The 20,077-nt window shown below is 51.7% G+C and overlaps 1 protein-coding gene across 2 annotated transcripts in view; it reads left to right on the top strand.

Annotated features, from left to right (window-relative positions):
- Positions 1-6,743: 6,743 nt before the first annotated feature.
- SLC44A2 (solute carrier family 44 member 2) overlaps positions 6,744-20,077 on the top strand; it is a 29,586-nt gene continuing 16,252 nt past the window's right edge. The window contains exons 1-2 of one of the 2 annotated variants that reach the window (XM_040629339.1): positions 6,744-6,877; positions 19,985-20,033. In XM_040629339.1, coding sequence (XP_040485273.1) covers positions 6,847-6,877; positions 19,985-20,033 — 80 coding nt within the window. In that variant the 5' untranslated portion in view covers positions 6,744-6,846. The remainder of the gene's footprint in view (positions 6,878-19,984; positions 20,034-20,077) is intronic. The other variant, XM_040629340.1, reaches the window with a different exon arrangement.

Below are 20,077 nucleotides of genomic sequence, written 5' to 3'. Positions count from 1 at the left end.
CAGCCACCCACTCACCCCCCACCCATTCAGCCACCCACCCCTCCATCCACCCACCCATCCATCCATCCATCTCCATCCATCCACCAGTTCATCCATTCATCTTGTTTCTCTTCTCTCTCTCCCACATGCACATCAGCCCCAATAGAGCAGAGATTTTGTTCTGTTCGTGTCTGTGTCCCCAGTGCCCCACACTGGGTACTCAATAATATTTGTCCAGGTCCGTGGGGAGGGGAGGAAAAAAAATATTTGTGCAAATCATTCATTCATTCATTCATACAATAACTATTTACTAATTAATTTATTCTTTCACTCAGGTATTTACTGACTAGTAAATTCTTTCACCGTGGAGCTGTGGGTAGCTCTCGGGGCAGGACAAGTGTAACTGCTTTTATTGTTATTCCTTTTTTTTTTTTTTTAAGATTTTATTTATTTATTTGACAGAGAGAGACAGCCAGCGAGAGAGGGAACACAAGCAGGGGGAGTGGGAGAGGAATAAGCAGGCTTCCAGCAGAGCAGGGAGCCCGATGCGGGGCTTGATCCCAGGACCCTGGGATCACGCCCTGAGCCGAAGGCAGACGCTTAACAACTGAGCCATAGGCGCCCCTTATTGTTATTCCTAATGTTACTCTTAATCGTTCCAAAAGTATTTATAAGCTCCTGTGATGTGACACTAAGATGCTGATAGAATGTTGAAAAGATCAATGGTCATTATTATTGTGACTATATTATAAAGTTATTCACTCAACAACATTTATTGAGCACCTTCTGTGTGCTGGATGGAACACATGGAAGCCGCTTTCATTATGGTAATGCTGCTGCTGGTGATTCGTGCAGAGAATGAATGTTTGTCAAGCACCCCCTGTGCCACTATGGATGGCAAAGAGACCAAGCCACTCCACTGCTCTCTTCAAGGGAGGGTGACAGGCATACAACATAAAAACCAAAAAACCACGATGACCTCTGATCATGACGGAGATCCTCTTGATCATCTTGACCGAGATCATCTCTGATCAAGAAGGCGAGTGAGCTGGTGCCAAGGTTTTGGGGGGGATGTGAGACGGGGAGATCAGGGAAGGGGCTGCCGTTTGGAAACTTCCTGCCATGACCTTACGAGCAGGGAGAAGACAGAGGAAAGAGACCTCAGGCAGAACCTGGCATAAAGCGGGTACTAATATTGTTTTTGTCGTTGTTGTTTATATGTGCTGGCACAGCACGAGGCCTCAGGAGCCAGCTGCTTGGACTCACGTCCTGGCTCTGCCACCAGCCAGCTGGGTGGCCTCGAGCACCTGCCCTCCCCTCCTGGGACTCCTGTCTGCACATCTGCGAAATAGGGTTAACTGCTCTTTCCTCCTTAGGTTATTCTGCGGGTGCATGAGTTATTACCCCCACCATTACCCATGGAACAGACCTGGGATGTAGCCAACACTCAAGAATGTTATCATCATTATTCGCTATTATTGCTATGATTATTTACTGCGTAGCAGCTAAGAACACAGGTGGCGGCGGGACGCCTGGGTGGCTCAGTCAGTTAAGCGTCTGCCCTCGGCTCGCTCATGATCCCAGGGTCCTGGGATCGAGCCCCAAGTCCAGCTCCCTGCTCAGTGGGCAGTCTGCTTCTCCCTCTCCCTCTGCCCCCTCCCTGCTCATGCTCTCTCTCTCAAATAAATAATTAAAAAAAAAAAAAAAAAAAGGACACAGGTGGCCACTTTGAATCCGGACTCCACGATTGGCTCTGAGGCATTCGGCGAGGGATTGCACCTCTTGTGCCTCAGTCTCCCCTTCTGTTAAACAGGCATAAGAGTCTTGGCGCCACCTCCTCAGACTTCGCTAATTGCCTGGCACAGCACCTGAGCTCCCAGCACATCAGCTATTACAGACCCGCCAACCGTCTGCCCGCCTAGTGGGATGAGCGGGAGGAAAGGGAAACTCACTTTCAGCCTGGCTGGAACCGACCTGCTCAATAGAGGGAGGGTCCCGAAGAGCCTGGGGGTGGGGGGGCTGGACACCTAGCTGGCCCAGGCCTCATCCTTCCTTCCTTCCTTCTGCAAACCCAGCCCCACACCTTTATCAGCCTCTGGGGGTGGGGTGAGTGTCCCCACAGGGGACTTGGGGGAGGGAGGCAAGGACAGCAGCTGCTGCTATCAGACTACCCACTCCCCTCCCTGCGGGCCTCTAACGTGGATAATATCACAGCAACGGCAGTCCGGTCGAAGAGCGTGCATTTCTCCTGGTACTTCTGTCTTCTTCGATTTGTTTTTTCAAGTCTGTTTTTGTTTGTTTGTGTGTTTGTTTGTTTGTTTTCTGTTTGGCTCTGGTCTTCCCATCTTTGCTTTCCTTGATAATTCAGGACCCGAGAGGAAGACCTTTCCTGTCTTCTTACATTGCAAGAAGCAGAGGCCCAGAGAGCTCAAGCCACTTGCCCAGGGCTACACAGCTGCGAAGCAGTTGGGTGAGAATTTGAACTTGAGTCGTGGAGATCAAGAGCTCAATCCCAACCCACTCCCAACTGCTCTGCCACATTGCCGGATACAAGTATTCCTATTACTAACAACAGCTCACGCAGGTGGGGTGCTCACCATACCCAGGCCCTGCCCTAAATGTCTCCCCTGTGGGAATCCTTCTAGAAACAATGCCTTGAGTGAGGGAGGCCTATTATCTCCAACTGACAGACAGCATTGCCGAGGGGAGGAGAGCAACGGACTGACTTGGACAAAGTCACCCGGTCAGCAGTGGCAGAGCTGGAATTCCAGCCCCGCAAAGCCCAAGGTTTTATGCTGTCTTTGCTCAAAAGAGAAGGATTGCTGCCACCCTCCCTTCAATCTACCCTCTGCTCAGAAGGTGACCCAGGAGGATTGCAGATGCTGTCAGACCCTTGCCCCAGCCCATCATTACTGAACCTCTCAAGGGCCCTTCTCCTGGGTCCCTGAGATGTTTTTCAGGCAGTAAATAGAACCCAAAAGCCAGGGCCGAGAGCCCTGGAATCTGAAACTCAAGGTCTGTTTGGCTGAAAAATGCATGAACCCAAAAGCTCCAGTGGGGTCAGAGAACAGAGCAGCTCTGTGTGCCCAACAGCCCGCCTCAGCTGCAACGTCCCCTGTCCCCAGGGGCTGTGGCCTTGCCCCAGTTCCTCCTAGATGCCTGGAGCCTGCCCCAGTCTCGCCTCTGGGACTCCGCCTCTAGGCACCCTCTGCAGTCCCTTCTCCACATTACTAAAGGGAGCGGTCTGAAACTCCAAGCTCCCTCACTCTCATATTCCCCATGGCTCCCACTGCCCTGGAGCTGCTGGGGCCAATACAGTGAGAAACAACCTGAGCTGACCTCTCTCACGACCCACCGCTTGAACCCCTGCCCCAGACACACTGACTTCCTTAATTTCAGTTCCTCTCTCTCTTTCTCTCTTTCCTCCAGCACCTAACGGCACAGCGCTCAACGCCTGCTCCTTTCTGCTTTCTTAGCCCTTTTTCTCAAGCAGCAATAAGGTCTCTTCAGGAACCCTTCTCTGATCTCTCAATCCATGCCTAGGTCACGTTCCTCCTCTGGGCTCTCCCAACTGTCCCATGCTCCCCTGTCCCCGCTGTGTTGCGCCCTGTTTTTAAAAATCTATTTTTTTAAAAAAACTTTATCTAACATAAACTTTGCCATTTTATCCACTTCAAGTGTACAGTCCAGGGGCCATGAAGCACGTTCACGGCATTGTGCAACCGTCACCACCATCCCTCTCCAGAACTTCTTTCATCTCGCAAAACTGAAACTCTGGGCCATTAACCGCCCCCCCCTCCCCAGCCCCTGGTGCCCACCATCTATTTTCTGTCTCCATGAATTTGACTCCTCTAGGGAGTTCATGTGAGTGGAATTGGACAGCATTTAGCATTTATCCTTTTGTGACTGGCCTGATTAAATAGATTTTTAAAATATATTTTAATTTCATTATTTTTTAAATTGAGGTATCGTTGACAATGTTGTATTGGCATGTCTCTCTCTCTCTCTCTCTCTCTAATAGGAGAAAATACTCATGTAGGTAATTAAAACTCTACTGGAAAAAAAAAAAGATTTAAGGGCACCTGGGTGGCTCTGTGGGTTGAGTCTTGCTTTCTGCTCAGATCATGATCCCAGGGTCCTGGAATCGAGTCCTGCCTCCAGCTCCCTGCTCAGCGGGGAGCCTGCTTCTCCCTCTGCCTGCCGCTCCCCCTGCTTGTGCTTTCTCTCTCCAAATAAATAAAATATTAAAAAAATAAAATAAAATATTTTAAAAAGAGAGAGAAGGAAAGAGAGAACATTGTAGATCAGAAAACAGGCCCCTTTGCCCCCCACCCCCTCCATCCTGGTCTTTCTGACAACAATTGGCATGTTCAGATCTTTTTCTTCTATTAAGTTACACGCAGATGTGTGTGTGTGCATGTGTGATGTCGGATTTCTCTCTTTTCCTCATACCATACACAACTAACCAACTAAATACAACTTGCTATTTTTCAACTTGCTATTTTTACTCACCACTGGGACCTGGAAATCTACCCGGGCTACTCTGGCAGGGTTATGGAGTTTCTGTGGGTTGTGAAGTCAGGCTCCAAGAGTTCAAATCCTCGTATAGCCCCACACTCACTACCTGGGTGACTGTAGGGAAATTACTTACCCTCTCTGTGTCATTTTCTCCAACTGGAAAATGGTTGCAAGAATTTAATAGGAAGCACTTAAGAAATGGCTTAACCTCTTTGTATCACTTTCCCCAACTGGAAGATGATTATAAAGATTGAATGCAAAGCACGTAATCCCTCGTCTGATGTTGAGTAAGCTCCCTATAAACATTCACTCTTGTTATAACCTGCAGGGCCACCCCCTTCTTTCCTATTTACAATTTTTCCATTTTTAAAATGAAGCATGTTAAGAAAGGGCTGAAGTCAAGTGATTGCCACAAACTCAACCCACCTGTGTAACCACAGTCTTGCTTCCTGTCCCTCCCGGAAGCTGCCCCAGAGGCCCTACCACAAAGGCAACCACTGATCCACGTTCAGTTCCCAGTTCCCGTGGGTTGATTAGCTATGCCTGTCCGAAAAACTTCATTCAAAAGTGCCTGGCCTCTGTCCCTCAGTATAATAATTTTTTTTGAGACTCATCAGTGTTATTACACTTAATAGTTGATGTCTTTTTATTGCCGAGGACTATTTTATGGTATGGATGGACCATGGTGTGCTGAGACAGTCACCCATTTCCGGACATCTGGGTTGCTTCCAATTTTTGGCCTTTATGAATAAAGCTGTGATAAAGTGTTTGTTTTGTTTAAAGATTTTATTTATTTATTTAGGAGAGAGAGAGCGGGCACACAGAAGAGAGTAAGAGAGAGAAGCAGGCTCCCCACTGGGCAAGGAGCCCGATGCGGGGCTCTATCCCAGGACCCTGAGATCACGGCCCCAGCGGAAGGCAGACGCTTGACTGACTGAGCCACCCAGATGCCCCAAAGCTGTGATAAAGTTGCTATGAACATTTGTATAGAAGATTTTGCCTTTCTTTCTTCCTTTCTTTCTTTCTTTCTTTCTTTCTTTCTTTCTTTCTTTCTTCTTTCTTTCTTTCTTTCTTTCTTTCCTTCTTTCTCTCTCTCTCTCTCTCTCTTTCTTTCCTTCGTTTGTTTTATGGTTTTGTTTTTCTTGGGTAAATACCTAGGAGTAGAATGGTTGGGTCACATGGTAGGCATTTGTCTAACTTTATAAGAAACTAAGAGACCATTTTCCCTTTTTAAAAAAAAATGTTTTGTTTATTTATTTGTCAGAGAGAGAACACAAGCAAGGGGAGCTGCAGGCAGAGGGAGAAGCAGGCTCCCTGTTGAACAGGGAACCCCATGTGAACTTGATCCGAGGACCCTGGGATCATGACCTGAGCTGAAGGCAGATGCTTAACCAACTGAGCCACCCAGGCATCCCTAAGAGACCTTTTCCTAAGTGGTGGTGTCATTTTGCATTCCCACCAGCAGTGTGGGAGAGTCCCATTTACTCCAGATCCTCACCTAATACTTGGTACCATTTAGTTTTAGCTCCTCTGATGAGTGTGGGGTGGTATATCATTGAATTTTAATTTGCATTTCCTTGATGACCTCATTCTTTTTATTCGCTGCATGGTATTCCCTCCCTCTCATCATGTTGCTTGCACTCCTTTGTTGGTGGACATGGAAGCCTCCCCCATTTTTTTTTTTTTTTTTTTTTTTTTACAGTAACTATCAAGGCAGCAGGTAGTAACCTTTGACGGGTAGTTCTCAGGCACAGACACCTACGATGGCTTCTCCAGGGTCAAGGGCAGAGATGAATCGCACAGGCCAAACACGGTCGGATTTAATCTTTTCTGCCAGATAACATTTTTTTTTTATTTTTTTTTATTTTTTTTTTTTTGTATTTATCTTTTTTTTGTTTTATTGCCAGATAACATTTTGACCCACAGCATGTGCTCACCCCGCTGGTTGTTATCGGACTTAAAATTCTTGCCGATCTGATGAATGAAAAATGGCATTTTTGGGTCTGTTCACTGGCGCACAGCCAGCGCTCAATATCTATTTGATGAGTGAACGGGTGGGTAGATAAATGAACGGGTGACAACTGCTCCTAGCCCACCAAACACACCGGGAGAGTCTCCCTTGAGCCCAGACGGGAAACAAAGGTTGGGGCCCCACCCTCTCCCGAGTCCGGCCCCGCCCCGCGTCCCGCCCCCGCCTGCTGCGGGCTCCCATTGGAGGCAGCGTGCGGGGCTGGCCAGGCGGGCGGGGCGGGGCCGGGCCCGGGGCGGGGCGCTGCAGCCCGCGGAGCCTCCCGCCCGCGCGGGCTGGGGTCGCTCCGGCTCGGACTCCCCTCCCCGCCCGACGCGGCCATGGAGGACGAGCGGAAGGACGGAGCCTACGGTAGGAGCCGCCTCTGGCCCGCTGTCGCCTCTCTGGGTTGGGGGGCCTTGGGGGAAGGGTACGTCCGAGATCATAAACACCCGAGCTGCAGCTGGGGGCCCTCTCCTGCTGCCCGGCCCAGCATTCCGCTCTGCGCCGAGCTCACGCCCCCCTGCTCCCGCCGGGTCGTCTCGTGTCGCCTCTCCCGGGAGCCCCCGCACCCCCTCCGGCTGATGGGCCGGGAGGCACGGCGCATGCTCCGCCCGGGGAGGTCCCGTTATCTGGGCGGCTCAGATGCCAGGCGGGGGAGGGGAGGCTTGTCGACCGGGGCTCGGAAAAGGGATAGGGCCCGACTTCCCCCAATCCCCCTCCAGTTCTGGTTGCCTTAGTCCACTTCTTTCTCCTGCCCACATCCCCCGAGAAGTAGCCGTCCCGGGCTTCTGGCGAGATGGGGAAACTAAGGCAAGCCTGGGCAGACCGAATGCTGAGGGGGTTGGAAGCCCATCAGTTCTTGCCAGCGGCCTGGAAGGACGGAAAGAAGGGCGCCCTCGCTGAGGGGGCAGTAAAGAAGCAGGAAACCATTGAGCAACTTTCCTGGCCGTGTGCAAGGGACTGGGGGTGCCCGCTACCGTTTCACGAGGTCCCTGCGACGCGGACCCCCCTCCCCGCCAACCTCTGCGGGTGGCCTTCGCCTCCGGGCCCAGGGGTTGGGGCCAAGATGAGGCTCCTCCCTACCCACGCCCTCCAGTGACTTCCTTCCCTGGGTTCCCACGGAGGGGAGTGGCATCATCCTCAGTTTCTCCTTTCTCTTCTCCATTTTGGGTCCCAGGGCTGAGCTGGGCACATGTCCCACGTAGCACTCCCCTGGGGCAAAGGGGCCCCGCTGCCCCTCCTTGTGTGATAGGAACTTCCTGGAAACTGTGAGACAGAAAGCTTTGGGGAGGGCGCAGGAAACCGCTCAAAAATAATCAAGAAAAACAAGCTGACTAGAGATGTGCCTCCCTCCCGGCTGCCTCCACCAGGGACTGTCTCCTCCGCAGGTTGCAGAGAGACAGATGGGGGAGGCTGGGACCCTCCCTGCCCAGCCCAGCCCAGAGGGAAACACTGGGACCTGGCCCCCGCCCAGCCACTCCTGTCCCTGCTTGGAGCTGCCGGCCCAGCCTCTGAGGGGCATTTTGCCTTTGGTTTGGTTCAAGCCTCAGATCCCGCACGTGTGGGTGCTGCATCCCTTGGGCGTGGCTGGCTGTCTCTGATCTGGGAATCTCAACCTGGAGTCCTGGCCTGGCCCTGCAGGCAGCACCTGAGGGATCTTGGGTCTCTGTAAGGCAGGGCGGCGGGGGGCGGGGGGGGGGCAGGAATGGCAGGCAGAGTGCACAATGATGTGATTCACCAAGCCTTGAATTTGGCCAAAGGGAGCCAGCCATGGATGGGCCTGAGCAAACCCTCCCAGGCCCTGCCAGACCCACACTCCTCAGGGGACCTCAGTGCCCAGCAGAGGTTGCGCTGGGTGCCGGAAGCCCATCCCATCAACAAGTGTTTATTGAGCGTCTCACAGGCGGGGTCTGGACACTGAGAACACAGCAGTGAACGAAGCTGAAAAACCCTTGAATAAACGGATGATTTTAGGTGGTTGTAAGTGTTGTGGAGCAGAAAACAGGACAGCATGTGTGTGGGAGAATCATCTGGGTTTATTTTAGGTGACCATGGGCTGGAGTTGGAGCCAGTGGCCACTGGAAGATCTGGGAGAAGTGTGTTCTGGGCAGAAGGAACAGCAAACAAACCACACGGCTACTTAATTATGGTTCTCTAAGGCACAAGGAAGCCTGAGGTGGAGACTTCGGCTAGGTCTTACCACCAGGCCATCACCTCCTCTAGAGGGGCCACCTGGCTTGACTCCTTGAAGTGTGTGTGTGGGGGGGGGCAGGTTTCACTTAGTTTGTAAATAGTCTGTTCTCATCAGAACCAAAATCCTGAGGCCTTCAGGCTGCGCCCCTAAGTCCCTGCCAGATAATGAGGAGCTTTCCTTTGGGAATGGTGTTGCAAGAGTCGCTCACATATCCCTTGTGTCCCAATGCCTTTCCATCTATCAGTTGCCATGAATTTAGGGGGTGACCTCAGACAGACCGAGGCTCAATCAAAAGTTCTGACACTTACGAGCTGTGTGGCCATGGGAGAGTTGGTGACCTCTCTGAGACTCTGGATCCTTGTCTGCAGGGCTGGGCAGACCACACTTACTGTGGGCAGCATTTTGCACAGTGGCTGGTAGGCTGTACCTGCTCAAGAGGCCTCTGGGGCCCCCTCATACTGGGGACGTGAATTTTCCATGCGCTGATGGAAAAGCAGCACTCCCTGTCTAGGCATAGACTTGGGGCCTGGGCAGGGCAGGAAGCTCCCTCCTCAGCACACAGCATATCTAGAGCAGGTGGCAGCACTGAGCAAAGCAGAGAAATGGCTCCTGGCCCCTATGGGTGACAGCAATGGGTACTGCCATCCTTCCCACCCACCCTAGGCATGATCATGGAAAAAGATTCTAGAACCCAACACAATAGACTCGATGGGGGGGGGGAGGTGCTTGTTTACAAAGCAGATTCCCTGGCCCCATTTGCTAGAGAGTCCAATTCAGGTGGCCATGGGGATCTGGCATCTGATTTTTAAAAAAATATTGTTGGGAGGGGATATTTACTTATTAATTGGAAGTTGGGTTTCTGTTGCTGTTGTTGTTTGCTTGCTTGTTTTTCCAAAAGTTGGTGCTTCAAAAGCATTCACGTGCTTCAAAATACAAAGGATACAAAGACAGTGTAGCTTTATCATGAAAAGTCTCCCTCTTGCTCCCTCTCCCAGCATGACACACCCTTCTTGGCACGTATCACTGTTCCAGCATCTTGTGCTTGCTTCCAAATGGAGTCCAGGCCTTAGAACTTCACAGGAAATTATATACATTTTCTTTACCTAGTGGTTGCTTTTTTTTTCCTTTTACAAAAATATCAGCAAATCTCTAGCGTGCTAATTCCAGGCAGGATTGTATGTCTGTGTGTCTGAAGGTATATCTGCGGTGCCTGGCACCTCGCAGGTATTCAACAAACACTTATGAATGAAAAGCTGTTTCACATCTTGCTCTGTTTTTCTGTTTTGTTTTTTCGTTGCTTTCTTTGTTTAATATGTCTTGGAGATATTACTCATGTCAGTGCCTGGAAAGCTTCCTCACTGTTTTCTCACAGTTACATAAAATAGTGCACTTATGGATGGACTGTCTTACGTTGAATCGATCTTACATGTAACCAATCAAGGGGAATATTTTCAACTTTTTATTGAAGCAGACAAGTCATACGTAAAAGGAAACATCCTAAATGTATGAGGCTCCAGAAGTTTTCACAAGGTGAATACACGCATGGAATCAGCACCCAGATCAGGGGGAACAAAAATATTACCAGCACCCCAGAAACCCCTCATGCCCAGGGAGGGGCTAATCTAGTATTATTATTTTAGTTTATTTTTATTTATTTTTTTTGTGGTAAAAAACATCACATAAAATGTACCATCTTAATCATTTTTCCTTGTACGTTTCAATAGTGTTTTATTTATTTTTATTTATTTATTCGACAGAGATACAGACAGCCAGCGAGAAAGGGAACACAAGCAGGGGGAGTGGGAGAGGAAGAAGCAGGCTCACAGTGGAGGAGCCTGATGTGGGGCTCGATCCCATAACGCCAGGATCACGCCCTGAGCCGAAGGCAGACGCTTAACCGCTGTGCCACCCAGGCGCCCCTCAATAGTGTTTTAAGTATAGGGGCGCCTGGGTGGCTCAGTGGGTTAAGCATCTGACTCTTGACTGCAGCTCAGATCCTGATCTCAGGGTTACCTGAGTTCAAGCCCTGTGCAGGGTTCCATGCTGGGCGGAGCCTACTTAAAAAAAATAGTGTTAAGTATATTCACATTGTTGTGCTGTGGCCTGTTTTTGTAAAGCCAATAGACGAAGAATGGCTCCATTGTTTATAAATTGTTGTTAAAAAAAATTAGAAGGAATATGTGACTGAGATGATATGTGAACCACAAAGCTTAAAATCTTACATATGTGGCCTTTAGCAGAATAACATTTGCAGAGCTTAAGTAAGGACCTTCCCATTACCCCCAGAAAGTTCTCTGTTCCTCCCCAGTCAATCCCCAGAGGGAGAGTTGTTTTTATTTATTAATTTTAATTTTTAAAAAGATTTTATTTATTTGATAGAGAGCAAGCGAGCACAAGCAGAGGCAGAGGGGAAGGGAGAAGCAGACTCCCCACTGAGCAGGGAGCCCGATGTGGGGTTTGAGCCCAGGACCCTGGGATCGTGACCTGAGCCGAAGGCAGGGGCTTCACCGACTGAGCCACCCAGGTGCCCTGGGAGAGTTGTTTTACATAGGATTTTAATCTCTTATGTAATAAAACTAGTATATTCTCTCTATGGGGGCAGGGGGTGCTGAAAATTAAAAAATAAGCCCTTAACCACACGGAATATTTTAGCCTTCTAAGTAAAGGAGCCCTTTACATACCTTTGGCCAGCTGTCCTCATCCCAGAGGTAACACGACCACGAAGTCTCTTGAACGAGCTCAGCCTCTTCATTTCTGTGTGTGTGTGGCGTCCGGACAGTATTTTTAAAAGTTCCTTAGGCTGGTTTAATGGAAAAAAAGGTACTGTTCCCAGAGTAGGATACTATGTTGCCTTGTAAAAAAGTTGAAGTAGGTCTACGGAACCTCCTCGATGGGAAACAAGGACCCATTATGCTAGTATGTGAAATAGCAAAGTTGGGAACAGTGTGTGTAACAAAACAGGGTGTGGGGCCATAAACAGCTACAAGTTTGCTTATGAAGGTATGCTTAGACTAGGTCTGGAAGGAGGAAAGGGAAACCAGGGAGAGGAAGTTGGGCTCTGGGCCAAGGGTGAGAGGGAGAGTGATTTTTTCTTAGTTTGCAGGCTTTTTCTGGTTGAAGTTTTTTTAACCCTAATAAGCATAGAGTTTACCTAATATAAAGGAGTCCGTTCATAACTCCCTTCACACAGTTATTGTGCGGGCACCGTGGGCCAGGTTGTTTCTAGACCCCGGAGATATTCTGGAGAGGGAAACAGACAAGGTATGAAGATAAATGAGGGACATTCTTAGAATGGCAGAGAAGGGCTCAGGAAAAAAAAAAATAATGCAGGAAAGAGGGGTGGGAGTCATCTGTAGGGCCTGGAGGCAGAGTTGAAAATTTTAACACCATCCTAAGGTGACCAGAGGCAGGAGGGAGGGAGCCATGTAGAATGTTTCAGGCAGAGGGCATGGCCTGTGGACTTGGGTGTTCGCTGGGAGAGAGATGGGAGCCATTGAGAGTTCTGAGCAGAGGAGGGAACTGGCCTGACTCAGGTGCTCACAGGCGCCCTCTGGCCTCTATGAGGTGCAATGGCAGAAGCCAGGAGACCAGGCCAGAGGTGATAGCACTTATCCAGAGGCATGAATCACCTGGTATCAAGGTGCTAAGTAAATAAGCACATCTACAGAAAAGCTTACCGCGGAGTTCTGACTCTCAGCCAGGTTCTAGAACCCAGCATCGCCTCTCCTCCAGTCCAGCTGCATTCTTCCTCGCCCTGTACCACCTGTACCTTTTGTGTCCCTGAACCTTTCATATACCCGAGCCTCGGTTCCTCCATCCATAAAATGGGGTTAACAACAGTATTGGCTCTTTCTGGGGGCTGCCTCCTGGGTTCGGTGAACTGATGCAGGTACAGCACTAAGCCAAGAGCTTGGTCCATGGTAAATGCCTAATGAATGGGGGTTCGTCATGGAGCATAGAGTTCAAGGGCATGGTTGTCAGGAGTCTAGTTCAAATCCCAGCTCCTACTGGCTATGTGATTTGGGGCAAGTCTTGAAGCATCCCTGTGCCGTGGTTTCTGTATTGTGCCCTCTACTCTCAGAGCCTCGTGAGGATGACATGAGCTTCTAGAAATAAATGTCTGGTTTGGTCCGCAGCACATAGTAGGTGCTCTGTCTTTTGCTCTTAGGATTGTGACCAGGAAAGTCACTCTCGGCTTTCCTACCCGGAAGCTATTTCCCACCCCCAAACTCTTCGTCGAAGGACTCATGCGGGTGGCTGGGATCCCCATTCCCCAGGCACAGACTTCCGGGAAGCAGGGGTGAGCCAGCCTGGCTGCATGGGTGAGGCCCTGGGCTGCTGTGGGCCTTGGGCACTTGGCCAATATCTGGAGGCAATGGGGGCTGGGTGGCACTTGACGCCCTGGCCCCAGCATTGCGACTGAGCGGCCTGGATCGGTTTCCGTATCTTCTACACCCACTGCACCAGCTGGGACGGCCTTTGTGGCCAGCAAGGCCAGGACCCAAGTCTGCCTCCCCCACCCAGCCTCATCTATTGGCCTGGCTTTCCTGCACCTTCTCCCCTCACTGTTCCATCTTGAGTTCTGCCTCCCTCAGTATCTGCCAAAGAAGAGGCCTGGGTTGGAGTCAGAGGGGCCTTGGTTTGATTCACAGAGCTCCATCCCTCACCATCTCTGCGGTCTGAGCACGTGGCCTCATTTTGCCCTCTCTGTCAAATGGGACCACGCCCCTGGTTAGTGTTTATTGAACCCCAGACCTGTGCTAAGTGCTTTTTGAGCATTGAGTCCTGACAACACCCACGAAGCAAATGAAAGTATTAATCCCACTCTCCAGACAGGAAAATGGCAGCTTGGAGAGGGAAAGGGCGTGTCCACCTCCCCAGCCCTTTTGCAGGCAATAATACCACTCCTGGCTGTTACAGAGAGAGTGTGTGGGGGCGCCTGGGTGGCTCGGTGGGTTAAACGTCTGCCTGCAGCTCAGGTCATGATTTCAGGGTCCTGGGATCGAGCCCCACGTTGGGCTCCTTGCTCAGCGGGGAGCCTGCTTCTCCCTCTGCCTGCCTCTCGCCCTGCTTGTGCGCTCGCTCTCTTGCTCTGTGACAAATAAATAGAATCTTAAACACACACACACAAAACAAAGAGAGCATGTGAAACCTGTTGGCACAGAATCGGGCTCAACACTTGGTTCATGGCCTCGAGACCAGGGGGCGGCAAGCTGTTTCTGCAGAGGGCCAGAGAGTAAACATTTTCCGCTCTGCAGGCCACGTACGGGCTCTCTGGCTACCCAGCTCTGCTGCTGTGGCCACAAACAATGTGAAAAGGAACCAGCATGGCTGTGTACCAAGAAAAATTGACTTATGGCCGCTGACATTTGAATTTCATGTAATTTTCACATGACAAACAAGTCTTTCTCTTTTGATGCTTTTCCAGCCCTTTAAAAATGTAAAGACCATTCTTAGTTCTGGGTCATCTGAAAAGAGACCGTGGGTGGATTCCTTCTACCTCCCCCGCCCCCATGACCATTTGTCAACCCCTGGTCTACATGGTTACCCAGGGTGATAGGCAGAATAAGGTCCCCTTCCCCCAAAGATGTCCACGTCCTAACTCCTGGAACCTGTGACTGTGTTACCTTACAGGATAAAAGGCAATTTGCAGATGAGATTAAATGTAGGATCTTATGATGGGGAGATTATCCTGGATTATCCAGGTGGATCCAAGAACAAGGGCCCGTATAAAGGGAAGAGGGAGGCAATAGGGAGTGAGAGAAGGAGACGTGGCAGGGTCCGTGGACGTGGGCTGGATGGGCGTGCTGGCTTTGAGGGGGGAGGAAGGGGCCACAAGCCAAGGAATACGGGTGTGCAGGCAGCCTCTAGAAGCCAGAACAGGTAAGGAAGCTTTCTCTCCAAAAACCCACAGAAGGAACACAGTCCTGCCAGCACCTTGATTTTAGCCTAGCGAGATGCACTTTGGATGTCTGACCTCTAGAACCATAAGATAATAAGTTTGTGTGGTTTTTTTAAAAACATTTATTTATTTGAGAGAGAGAGAGAGAGAGAGAGAGAGAGAGAGCATGAGTGGAAGGGGGGAGAATCTCAAGCAGACTCCCCGCTGAGCACAGAGCCTGACGTGGGACTCCATCTCAGGACCCTGAGACCATGATCGGAGCCGAAACCAAGAGTCGGACCTTAACCGACTGAGCGATCCAGGCACCCCAAGATAGTGTTGTTTGAAGCCGCCAAGTGGGTGGGCATTTGTTACGGAAGCCCCGGGCAGCTCATGCCCAGGCTAACTCATGAACTGGGTAGCCCCAGCTCTGCTGCTCACCACGGGCACACGACTCGCTGGGGGCCCCCGTGTCTGTGTCCTTCCAATGGAGGTAGGGACAGGACCCATCTCTCTTAAGCTGCTGTAAGGAAGAAACCATGTGATGTTCTGGAAAGGTGCCTGGCACGTGGTAAAGGGCAGTGCCACGGAGGCGTCGGGGCATCTGTACTGTTACTAGCTTGCCGTGTTCCTGCAGAGACTGGGCAAGTTCTCATCCTGCGGGTCTGGATCCGAGCAGTATTTCTTGAGAGATACCAATACCAGTACCAAGCCTCCGGCAGGCGCTACCCTGTACCTTTAGTTCCACCTTACAGAGGGACAGCTCAGGTTCACACAGTGAGGTCATGGCCCCACTGTCCCATCCACAGCCACCGATTTCCCTGAGAGCTGAAACCTCTCTATGCGTCTTCCCCTCCCCATGCTCCTGCTCAAAGACTCTCAGTGGCTCCCACTCACCCATCAGACCCTCTACTTGTTGCTAGGTGGCTGGGCAAGCCACTTCTCCTCCCTGAGCCTTGGTTTCCTCCACTGTAAAATGGGTTGATGATAGGACCTCCAGTATAATGAGGACAGAGGTAGACCCTGAAAAATACTCCTCCGTCAGCAACAGCCACTTTTTCTTTTTTTAAAGATTTTATTTATTTAAGAGTGAGAGAGAGAGCGCAAGAGAAGGAGCTTGGGCATGAGTCGAGGGGAGGAGCAGAGGGAGAGGGAGAAGCAGACTCCCTGCTGAGGCAGAGCTGGACAGGGGGCTTGATCCCGGGACCCTGGGATCATGACCTGAGCCAAAGGCAGACGCTTAACCGACTGACCTACCCAGGCGCCCCGGGCACCAGCCATTCTTATAGGGTTGCTTCCCCTCTGCCAGTCTGGCTGCCGTTCAGGGGACACAAGAAACTAACCCGTGCTCCCTTATCTCTTCTCCACCCTCACCGGTTTCACCTCCTATCGCATGGTGGAAATATGTTCCTGAGTTTTCCCTTCATACCTGTAATAGTTTTGAGTTTTTATCTATTTTGCATGATTAATGCATGTGGAATTTATTTTGCTCTGTGTTGGGGTGAAGTTAGCTTTTTCCCTTCTTAATGGAATCAAGGCTACTGATGGATTGATGTATCCTTTCCCCACCCGCTGAAAATTCCACATTTATCATGTATTAAGTTCTTTATATATAAAATTCACAAATTAATTTTTTAAATACATGCACCTGGAAAACTCTAAGCTATGTTTTTACTTTCAGTCTTAGCTATCTTTTTTTTTTTTTTTTAAGATATTATGTATTTATGTGAGAGAGAGAGAGAGCGTGCACACACACTCAAGCTGGGCACAAGGGCTGGGGGAAGGGGGGAGCAGAGGGAGAGAGAATCCCAAGCAGACTCCAAGCTGTGCAGAGCCCACAGGGGCCCGATCTCAGGACTCTGAGATCATAGCCTGAGTTGAAATCAAGAGTTGGACACTTAACTGACTGAGCCACCCAGGTGCCCCCAGTCTTAGCTCTCTATAAATGGTTTATGTACTGTGGTTATTCATTCAACAAACACTGAGTGCCAGGTGCTATTTTGGGCCCTGGAAACAGTTGAGAAGAGAACATACATAAACCCCTGCCCTTGTGCTGCAAACAGGCAAGGGGGCAGATGATAAACAAGCAATACATAAATGTGTGATGTGTCAGGTGCTGATAAAAAAACAAAATAAAATAGTGCGATGGGGTGAGGGGAAAGGGATGCTGTTTTGGATAGGATGGTCAGAGAAAGCCTCTCTGAGGAGGGGATGATTGAACAGAGCCCTGAATGAAGTGGAGCGACATGGACATCTCTGGGAAGAGATTTCTGGGTAGAGGGAACAGCCAGTGCAAAGGTCCTGAGGTAAGACCATGCCTGGTGAGTTTGTGGTTTAGTTAATGATGCCAGTGAAGCTGAAACAAGCAAGTGAAGGGGAGTGAGGGAGGGGACCTGGCAGAGCGAATGGGGCCCTATAGGTCATGGTGAGGAGTTGGGTTTTTCCTCTGAGGGAGGCGGGAACCATGGAAGTTTCTGGGCCGAGGTGTTCACAGACTTCTCTGGCTGCTACGGAGGGAAAGGACAGTGAGGGGAGTGGGAGGGTGGGAGCTGGGAGAGCAGGGTGGAGCTGCCTGCACTGGTCCAGGCAGGAAACCACAGCTGTGTGACAAGCGTGGGGGTGAGAAGTGCTTGGATTCTTGATAGATTCCGAAGGCGGAGCTGGTGTGAAGTAAAGCTAGGCACCCCAGGTTTCTGGTCTGAGCGCTTGGGAAGACAAAGCTGCCTTTCCTGAGTCAGGGCAGTTTGGGGACCATCAGGGGCTTGCATGTGGCTGTGCTGAGTGTGAGACGCCCATGAGACCTCCAGGTGTCACAGGGGTATACAGCCCAGGGGACCAATGTTTTGGGGGATTGTCGGGGGGAGCTGGTGGCTGAAGTCCTGAGTCTGCAGGAGTGTCCCCAAGGGACCTAGTGTAGCTGGGAAGAGGCCGCAGCCTGTGCCGCTTTTTTTGTCCACTGCTTGGACTGGGTGGGTGGGACCAGCCAGCCTTTGGGTTGGCAGAGACCACGGGAACCACAGGGTTTCTTTGGCAGAACTGGTCACCCAAGGGCATGGCTTGGAGCCTTGAACCTCCCCTGTTTGCTAAAGCCTGTGGGCCACGGGGTCAGGCGGGGCTCCCACAGCTGGAGGCCCCTCGGGGGAGGCGCATTCCTCTAGCAACAAGCTGAGTTAGTGACCAGAGCCCTGTCAGGGAATGCTTGACTTTGAGGTAGCAGCTACACTTATTGAGCACCAACTGTATGTGCCCATACTATAGAACCCCATTGCTGACTATATGCCTCACACTGAATATATATTCCTGCTGACTATGCCACGGCACCAACTGTGTAATCAACTGCACTGTGAAGTATACAGCTGGCCTCAAAGAGTTTTGGGGGGGGGGTGCAGTGAGAACAGGCGCATGATTGAGGGAGCGTACAGTTGGCTTGGGGAGTGGATGGTTGGTGTGGGGGAACACAGTAAGGGGGTATAACCAGCTGACCGTGTACCCCATGCTGATTGTATACCCTCACACTGGCTATATAACTCTTTGCTGACTGTATACCTTGCACCAGCTATATACCCCCCCCCCCGCTGTGTACTGATTAAACACCTCCATGGCAACTGTATACCTCTTTGTTGGCTGTATGCCTCCACACCAGCTGTGCCCCATACTGGTGGTCCCTCCATACCTATACCCCCACATCAGTTAAACACCCCTGCACTGACTACAGTATATCCATGCCAGCCATAAATTGCCATGCCAACTGTATACCTCCTGTTATCCTGTGATTGGTCTTTGACCAGTTTTGGTTTGACACTTCAGCCCCATTTCACAGTTGAGGGGGCTCAGGGCAGGCAAGACAGTAGCTGAATTGTCCTCTGGCTTGGATAGGGCCGAAGGAGCATTTGAATCTAGGGCCATGCAGTTAGGGTGTCAGGTTCACAAGAACAGACCCACAACATTGGGTCTCTCATTTGCCACCGTACTTAGTGCGCGGCCCTGGGCCAGCACCCAGTAGGTGCTCAATAAATACTTGCTCTACAAAACAGTGGCTCCAGGATTCACAACTGGGATGTGTGAAGGGATGGTGAGCTCAGGTGTCTAGCCTTGGGGGTCATGAAGGGCAGTGCCAGGCAAGGATGGGGCATGTGGGCTGCCAGGCCCACTTTGCCAGCCTTCAAGAGACTAGCGATGTGGGTTTTTGTAGGGAGTCTCCCAATGTTTCTCTGTTGGCATTTCATTAAAAAAAAAAAAAAATGCAGACTGAAATAAAACGCGTCCACTGGCCTGAAAGTTTTCAGCGCAGATACTCTATATTCGGGAGTTGGGGTTCAGCCATCTGCCTGTTTTGCGGCGCCTCTATCTAGAGTTACCCGTCTGCGCCTCAGTTTCCATACCTGGAGAATGGGGCAACGTGAGGCGCCCTTCACGGGCTGAGACGTGCGGTAGGCGGCGTCGCCTGGTTGGGACGTAGGGGGAGCGCCGGGGCCGCGGGGTGAAGCCAGAGTTCCCCGGGTGGGGGCTGGGCAGGAGGGGGGGCGGAGAGGGCTAAATCGGGCGCCGGGTGAGTGGCGGGAGCAGCTGCCGCCCCGCCCGGCCCCCTCCGTCCCTCCCTCCCTCCGTCCGTGGGCCAGTCCGTCCCGAGGCTGCAGCGCAGCTAGGTCCGGTCAGACCGGTTTGGGCCGCCCCGCCTGGCTCCGGGCTGGGAGGAGCCGCCGCCCGTCGGTCCGTCCGTCCCTCCCACGGGACGCCCGCTCTTGCAGACCCGGGACCGAGGGGGCTTGGAGCAGGCGGACGGCCGCCGGGGCAGGGCGCCCGCGGGGATGGGGGGCGAACGGCAGCACTACTACGGGAAGCACGGTAGGCAGCGCCCCCCTCCCGCACCCGGGCCTGGCCACTCGGAGGGCGCAGCGGGAAGACCCGGCCGGGAGCAAGAGTGGGGAGCAGAAGTGAGGGTCTCTGCGGGTAGCCCCTCACCCGAGTCCTCTTCCGGAGCTGCCTCTCAGAGCTCCTTCCAGACCCCGTCCACTGAAGGGCCTGTCTTCGTAAGCCCCCTCCCCTGTACTCCTGCAGGAACCTTCTCCAGATCCCACCTTGGACCCTCCCCTCCCTCCCCGGCTCTCCGTCCCCAGTCCAGCCCCTTCCTCAGTGGGTGGCCCCCAGTCCTGCCCCCTCCCCAGTGGGTGGCCGTCAGGTGATAACTCGGGGCTGTTCTCCATCAGCGCCTGCTCCCCCTGCTTGGCCTGCCCGCACTGGGGGCTGGGGTGTGGCCGCCTGGAGGTGGGGTGAAGCAGGAAATCCGCTGGGTCTCTGGACTTCACTCTTCTCTGGGCCAGAGATACCCCTAGGGGCTTCTGGGGGGGGGGGATCTCGCAGCCCCTTCTTGGTCACCCTGCTCAATCTTGCTGATTTTCAGGAACACCACAGAAGTATGACCCTACCTTCAAAGGACCCATTTACCACAGGTAAGGGCTCTGGGTTCCCGGGGGGGGGGGGGGGGGGGGGGGGG

This window comes from Ursus maritimus, unplaced genomic scaffold, assembly GCF_017311325.1.
Source record: "Ursus maritimus isolate PB19 unplaced genomic scaffold, ASM1731132v1 scaffold_14, whole genome shotgun sequence".
In the NCBI taxonomy this organism is placed as follows: domain Eukaryota; kingdom Metazoa; phylum Chordata; class Mammalia; order Carnivora; family Ursidae; genus Ursus; species Ursus maritimus.
The sequence above is the reverse complement of the archived record's forward strand: the minus strand, read 5'-3'. Positions and strand labels throughout refer to the sequence as shown.